The sequence below is a fragment of the Cynara cardunculus genome (genome assembly GCF_001531365.2).
Source record: "Cynara cardunculus var. scolymus isolate 2C chromosome LG 10, CcrdV1, whole genome shotgun sequence".
Taxonomy (NCBI): Eukaryota; Viridiplantae; Streptophyta; class Magnoliopsida; order Asterales; family Asteraceae; genus Cynara; species Cynara cardunculus.
This window is the reverse complement of record NC_037537.1, coordinates 4,119,060-4,126,847: the sequence shown is the minus strand read 5'-3', so window position 1 is coordinate 4,126,847 and position 7,788 is coordinate 4,119,060. Positions and strand designations below refer to the sequence as shown.

At 36.6% G+C, this 7,788-nt stretch overlaps 1 protein-coding gene across 1 annotated transcript in view; it reads left to right on the top strand.

Moving 5' to 3' along the window:
- The window catches only part of LOC112519095 (probable LRR receptor-like serine/threonine-protein kinase RFK1), a 12,418-nt gene extending 5,708 nt beyond the window's left edge, over positions 1-6,710 (top strand). The window contains exons 12-24 of the mRNA XM_025127073.1: positions 158-226; positions 678-743; positions 1,096-1,158; positions 1,262-1,309; positions 1,384-1,427; positions 2,282-2,667; positions 2,740-2,935; positions 3,574-3,720; positions 3,968-4,086; positions 4,315-4,525; positions 4,812-5,049; positions 5,314-5,464; positions 5,945-6,710. Of these exons, the coding sequence (XP_024982841.1) occupies positions 158-226; positions 678-743; positions 1,096-1,158; positions 1,262-1,309; positions 1,384-1,427; positions 2,282-2,667; positions 2,740-2,935; positions 3,574-3,720; positions 3,968-4,086; positions 4,315-4,525; positions 4,812-5,049; positions 5,314-5,464; positions 5,945-6,355 (2,149 nt within the window). The 3' untranslated portion in view covers positions 6,356-6,710. The remainder of the gene's footprint in view (positions 1-157; positions 227-677; positions 744-1,095; positions 1,159-1,261; positions 1,310-1,383; positions 1,428-2,281; positions 2,668-2,739; positions 2,936-3,573; positions 3,721-3,967; positions 4,087-4,314; positions 4,526-4,811; positions 5,050-5,313; positions 5,465-5,944) is intronic.
- Positions 6,711-7,788: the final 1,078 nt, after the last annotated feature.

The window sequence follows — 7,788 nt, the reverse complement described above, 5'->3', positions numbered from 1 at the left end:
AATCACGATGTATCTCGCTGCATTGCGCGAGTACGCTTCTAGTTTTAAAAATACAAGTATAGCAAGAGTTCATACTTATTGAAGTATGGTCCATTTCTTACTTCTAACTTCCTAGTCTATATGTTCAATGACATCCCTTCCCTTGTACATTGCACAGCGATGCAAGTTTTAACAGGTTGGTAGGGGAAATATCAGGTGATATCATCGGAAGACGCTTGAGATATGTGTAAGTACAGCAAAGTCAATTTGATTTTTGACCCCCAACTCCCAAGGCATCCCTTATGGCATAATGTTTTGGATAACCATCGGTGTGCGGGCCAACTCGCGCGCACCTCGACTAATCCCATGGGACCCTGAAGTTAACAGCGAGGCAAACCTCCAGTGGCCCTGAGGGGATTCAAATCAGTAGTTAAGCTACCCCAAAGGGTCTTATGCCATAATATTAAGGGTACAATTCATGAAAAGTGCCTTGTTAGAAAAGACATTGAAAAGGCTTTGTACAAACGCGTCTCTTCCCATTCCTTGCAAAGTCAAGGAGCCTTGGTGCTCTGAAGCACCCTTTTTGTTGCAGAAATGCCTACATTCTTGTTATAGTTGGTCTGTCAATCTCTTTCTATATACTCTAGCATTTTGCCTATTTATTACTACTTACTAGCCATGTGATTTGGATTGACTAGGTTTTTGACGGGTAACATGCTAAGTGGAAATATACCTGACACGCTTTTGATAGAAGGAGCTGCCATGTATGCCTTTTCATGGATGCTTGTAGTATACTGATATGTTCTACTGGAAGAGATAGTTTGACTTCCAAGGTGTAATGGACTAGCTTTCAACTTCAAAATTGATATGGATTCTTTCAATCTTCTAAGAAGCTTCTGGTTACCATAAAGATTTTTGTAATGAGCACTTCTTAGAGAAAATGCTACTTTCAAAAATCTTTAGCAAGATCCACATCAATAATTGATTCAGGAAAGTGGTTTGATTGACCTTACAAGTCAAACCCTCCTTCTCTAATAATGGTAGTGTTACTCTACAGTTAGCCTCTCATGGGACCTATAAATTGCTTGTGTCATGAAGTTTATTCACTTGATGCAGTGACCTGTCCTACAACAATTTGACATGGCAAGGACCTGATCGACCAACATGCCAACCGATCATGTCAGGATGCTTCTCTTGTTTAGCGTTATATTTTTCCTTGCATGGGATGTTTTTGCAGTTTGTAGGACTAACTGATGCTCTTCATTTTTGTTTCTTTTATTAGGAAGTTAGATCTTAACCTGTTTCGAAGCTCTTCAACAGGGAACACACTGTAAGATTCCTATGGTCTTCTTTTTTTTTTTCGACTTAAAGGTTGATTGATCTTATATTTGTATTTTTCAACAGACAGGATATAATGCCATGCGGAAAAGATATCGTGTGTCCCAAATGTAAGTAGTCCCTATGAGAGCATGCCTCTTTAAATTTATTGCAAGGTTAATCCCTCCATTCCACATAAACTGCACCATGTCCCATTTTCAGAAATGTTTTTTTTGGCAAATTTTCCAGCTAAATGACCTACTTTCCCATCGTCATTGTTACAAATTGGTGAAGCTATTGATTTGGCATACAAGATTTTGTTCTTTGGTCATTATTCATGGGGATATTATAAACATTTGACTATTAATTAAACAAGGGGGAAATCAAATGAAAACTTAAAAAAGTAGAGAACCAATCTCAACCATTCAGTGAGTTTCATCTAAGGCAGGATTCAAGGTGGTATTATCGTTTGGCATGTGAAACAGCATTGTATTGTTTCAGATGTGAAACTTATAGACATGTATTGTTTCACGTGTGAAAGTATACATGTTTCACCGGTTCTCAACATTTTCGAGGTTCTCATTTGATTTTGCCTTAATCAAACATTTTTTACAAGACCATGTTCCCAATCACATGATGGAGTATATGTTTAAATTGAAGAACCATATCTATTTTCTTTTAGTTTTCCTTGGAAGGAAGGACATATACCATGTGAAACATGAATGCCAGTCCCTGAGGCAAATCGACCCCTCTCAACTGTGAGGAAAATCCTTAAGTTTCCTTAGAATGGTTGAAGTTCTATCAGTTTTTTTAGTTTTTATCCATTTATTCGAATTCCAGACTGGGAATTATAAAATCAAACAAAAAAGAAATCAACTTTTACACTTCCAATAAAGAAATTCGACCTTTTAACGTTCAACGGATTAGTTATCTCTTAAAAAGAACACATCTGAACTCTAACATAGCTGTATTTGATGTATAACAGATGAATGTTCCTTACATATTAATAGCGGTGGAAGTGATCTAACCGTTAGAGAAGGGAATGTAGAAGTTCTTTACGAAGGAGATGCTTCATTTGATGGTGATGGAGCAAGTTACCATAGAACCAGTAGTAATTGGGGACTTAGCAGCTCCGGAGACTTCCTTGATGACAGTATTCAGACTGGTCTTTATGTAGAATCCTTGCAAGGGTCAACCAACTTACCTCCTCTTTATACAACAGCACGACGCTCTCCACTTTCGCTTACTTATATCAGCTATTGTTTGGAAAATGGCAATTACCTTGTTAATCTGCACTTTGCTGAGATACAGTTTACTAATGATAGTACGTATATAAATCTTGGCAGGCGGCTATTTGATATATATATACAGGTGATAGTTGTATGAAGTTAACTATAAATATGTGCATAATAGAACTGTCATCAAGTTTTCTATCTTATACAGGGACAACGGGTTAAAAGGGACTTTAATATTGAAAATGAGGCTGGTGGGATACAAAAGCCGGTGGTAGTACCATTCAATGCAAGCGTGGTGAATAACGTCTTGGAGATACGCTTTTATTGGGCTGGCAAAGGGACAACACGTATTCCAAGAAGAGGATTTTATGGGCCCCTTGTATCAGCTATCTCTGTTAACCCATGTATGTAGACATGCTATGTGAATTATCATTTATTAAAGCAAACAGTTACTTACAGTAAATACCAGATCACTAAATTTGATGTTTTGGGACAAAAAGTTGCACGTTGTTTAGGAGAATAACCTTCCCGATAGTTTTTTTTCAAATTAAATGCATGACCTTCTGACAGATTTTGACGCATTCTTGTGTTATGAAGAGACATTCTTCTGTCAGGCACAGGTGTTCTTAACTCTTTCAGAAGGTCATGCATTTAAAAATACTCTGTCAGAAGGTTATTCTCCAAAGTAACCCTACAGCAAAGCTAATTCCAATAGGGCAAACCTTGTAACAACCTGTACTTGTTTGCTGGTTTGGAACTTGCAGACTGCCTCTTTGCAAAATGCAAAGGAAATACTGCGTATTAAACCTTCCATCCAGAATCATTGTAAAGCTAGCTAGGGTGCACCAGGGTTGTCCTTATTAGAAAATTTAATATGGTTTAATGAGGCAATTATCGTCAAGGAAGCAATTCGCAACTTCTTCAAGTTGGGAAAGTTAGCATTATGATGTATGAATATCAGATTGATCATAGAACTATAAAACCTTTATATACGAAAGACTTGCTCCCTTTTGGCTTCATAGCATGCAACTCTCTCTTGCAGATTTTAGAACTTGTTCAATTGATGGAAATAAAAAGAACAAAGCTGTGTATGTTGGTTCTGGAATTGCATCGCTATGTCTTGTGCTCTTAATCTTGGCTGGTTTATGGTGGAAAGGCTGCTTGAAATGCAGAAAAAGGAAAGATAGAGGTAACACACTAGGACTTCATCAACTTGTATTCTCTGTTTGATATCTAGAAGCAACTTTTTTATTCCAGTATTTGAATATAAAGTAGGAGATCTTAGTGCAATGTGTTACTAATAAAGAATATACTCTAAAAAGTGGAATGAAAAACTGGTTTTAGGCCCTGATGTAATTGTGCACTTGTTCTTCATATAATTGATTTGTGTGTAGTATATGCATTATTTGCTCATTCTTCTTGCCTTTGTTGTTCAGACCTTGAAGGACTGGACTTGAATACAATATCATTTTCATTGAAACAACTAAAAACAGCTACAAGTAACTTCGATGCTGCAAACAAAATAGGCGAAGGTGGTTTCGGACCTGTTTACAAGGCAATAATCTAGCACCTATTATTCAATTGGGGTTAGTTAGAAGAATAACCTTCTCAAAGATTTTGAGGCATTCTTTTGTTAGGCAGAGGCGTTTTTAAATCTGTTAAAAGGTTATTCATTTAAAATAAACTGCCAGAAGGTTGTTCCCCTGAATAACTATGATTGTATGGTCCTCTTTATATGTTTATTATGTTGTCTATGTATGCTGATTCAAGTGGAGTGGTGCAGGGTACATTGCCTGACAGGACCGTAATTGCAGTAAAGCAGCTTTCATCTCATTCAAGGCAAGGAAATCGCGAGTTCTTGAATGAGATTGCTGTGATATCTTGTTTACAACACCCAAATCTTGTTAAGCTTTATGGATGCTGCATCGAAGGAGATCAACCGATGCTTGTATACGAGTACATGGAAAACAACAGCCTTGCCAATGCCTTGTTTGGTGAGTGTTCCAACGGTTTTCTTTTGATTTTCATTTTTCGTATTCCAAAATGTCGGTAGAGTCTAGTGTTAAATTATATTTCTCAACTAAATGAGGAACCAATATACAACTACTGGGCCAAAAAATAGAAAATCCTATCAAGACAATATAAAACACAAACATTTAACTAAATAAAAATCTGATTAAATTAATATCGAAGGAATTGTCTGTTTTTCCGGACTTGTTTTCTTTGATTTGTTGTGTTTTCTTGATCTCTCTAATCAACAAGATATCACATATTTTTCAGGTTCAAATAACAGTCGGTTAGTACTTGACTGGCCAACAAGGTTTAAGATCTGTGTCGGGGTCGCTAAAGGATTAGCTTTTCTTCATGAAGGATCGAGATTTAAAATTGTACATAGGGACATCAAAGCTACTAATGTCCTTCTTGATAAAGATCTGAACCCAAAAATATCTGACTTCGGATTGGCTAGGCTAAACGAGGATGAGATGAGCCATATCAGCACCAAAGTAGCCGGCACCATGTAATTCTTTATTCTTACTACTACAAAGAAATCAAGTACTTCAATTTTGATAAACGTAGGTGTTTGGGCTAGCTTGCACTCAACTAATCTCATAGTCAGGCAAATAACCCTGAGGGGACTCAAACCGGTGACCACTTGGGAGGAAACCCAATGCCTTGCGAGTTGAGCTACCCCTGAGGGTTTGAACTACTTTAATCTTGGATGCATTTATTTCTTTCAATTTTCATTTTGTTCTTGCTTGATAATGCTTGACATGAATTGCAGAGGATACATGGCGCCGGAATATGCGCTTTGGGGTTACTTGAGTGACAAGGCAGATGTGTACAGCTTCGGTGTTGTGGCTTTGGAAATCGTGAGTGGCCAGAACAACAATGCTTACATACCAAATAACGATTGCTTTTGTCTTCTAGAATGGGTATTACTCATATCCCCCAGCTCTCTTCGGTTTATTCCATGTATCCTATTGTATTTCTGAATGACATTGTACGGTTCTAAAGTATGTTATCTGGGAGATTTGGGTTATGTTTGGCAAAATAACTGATAGCTGAAAAGATAGTTGTTGGCTAATAAGTTAGTTGATAAACTAGTAATATTTGTTAAAAACTAGCTGATAAATGTAAAATTACTTAAAAGGGCATATGCTGAAAAATTAATTGGAAAAAATAAGGGGGATAATTGGAAAAAAGCCCTTTGGGGCTCATTGAAACGCTACTTGAAGTAGCTTTTCAAAAAACTAGATTATAACTAACCAAACAGGTGTTTCCATTAAGCTAGCTTATGGTTACCAAACATGGCCTTCCATATGGAAACAATGCCCGTGTAGATCACCATGTTGCATGATAGGTGCAACAATGAACGCAGTAATCTCCAAGTCAAATTGATATTGTTGTTGCAGGCTTGCAGGTTACAAACAAGTAAAACATACGATGAGCTATTTGACGAAAAGTTAGGGTCTGAAGTCAACAAAGAGGAGGCAGAAACGATGGTGAAAGTAGCACTCTTGTGCACAAATGGGTCTCAATCGATGAGACCCACCATGTCTGAGGTGGCGAGTATGCTTGAAGGCAGAACTATTGTTCCCGAGATAGTCCTAGAAACGAGTGGCTACACCACAGATCTACGGTTCAAAGCCATGAGAGATTTTCAGGAGCAACAAAGTCGAACTCGATCCTCTAATAACACGAATCAAACTAGTACTTACCCTTTATCAACGTCATCATTGAACACTGCAAGATCTGAGATTCAACACCATGAGAAACAGTTGCCAGGAGAGGGAGGAAGTCAGAGCAGCAATCAAAATCGATAAATTTAATCGCGCCTTCTAATGACGTCTTTTGATACTCATCCAGTGGACTGGAGATCGTATTATAAGGTGACCTTAGTTTTGTAGCTTGTCTTATAAACTTAGATGAATTACATTGATTATTCTAATATTGCAGAAAGCCAAATATATAGAGTACACAATTCGCTATGAGCAAAACCTTGTAAAAGAAAGTCTTTCACCTAATATATAGAATAAGTTCCAACTTCCAAATGACAATTATTAGAGAGTGCTGCAGGCTTTTAGATAGCAAGTTGTTGCAAGTTAGTTAAGTATTTCTTGTACTTCTCAGTTATGTAAATAGACACAGGATATATAAGATTGATTCATTCAGAAATTCAATAAGATGGTATTTATGTTGCTTCTGTGTTTTTTTACTGCTTCCTCTGCTTACTGACGTAATATGGTATCCGAGCTTGACTGATCTTGCGTTCTTTCTTAATTCATCTCGATCATCTTTTTTCATCAACAAGCGAAGAACTGAAAATACAAATTCAGATCCTTCCGGTTCGTATTTCCTGCATTATTCAGACAGCCCAGGTATGATTCTCGTCTCACTACCACTTACTGGAGATAACTATAATAATTCGAGTCTAGCAATGATAATCGCATCGACAGTAAAGAACGTAATTGGTTTTGTTGCTGGATCTTTGATAGAACCACAAGGTGATGCAAATCTTGGGACCAAAACAAACGTATGGTAACTTCTTGGATCTTAAATTCAATTCTGAAAAGACATTTTCACAGGTCTGGTAATTTCCAACAATGCTACTAACCAAAGGGTCATAAGCCAAGATTACTAGTAGAGCAGAGCCTAACCTTGTGGGAGGTCAAGAGTTCAAACCTCACCAAATGTGACGAAGATGTGTAAGTTTATTTACTGTATATAGAACAATGCTAATATTCAAAATTGGTTTGAAAAGAGTTTGTCAAAAATCTTAATCCTAGTCAACACCAGCAATTCTCTTTGATTCAAGACAACAACAGCTACATGACCACTCATTCTCATATTTTGATGATATGAAGATAAATGATATTGTGCTTAGAGATGTCTTCTTTATTTCACAATTCAAGTTCCAACTTGATTTTGATTAGTGCTGTAATTACTGGAACATGTCTTCTTTCTTTCTTGATTGTGTTATTATTCAGGCAAAGATTATTGGCAAGGGGAGAAAATATAATATATGTTAATAGTTATATGAGATCTCCTTAATACACATTTATAAACAGTAATTCATGTATAAAAAATGATTTTGAAGAGTTTTTATTAAATAAACTGTAATATAGCATTGATAGCTAAGGATCTGCATATGTGGTAAATTATTTATTTGTTTTTGGGGATCTTTTTACCAGTATTCTATTATTATGATAAAAGAAAAGGTTATTTTCTATAGTTTTGTGGTGAACAAATAAGGGGT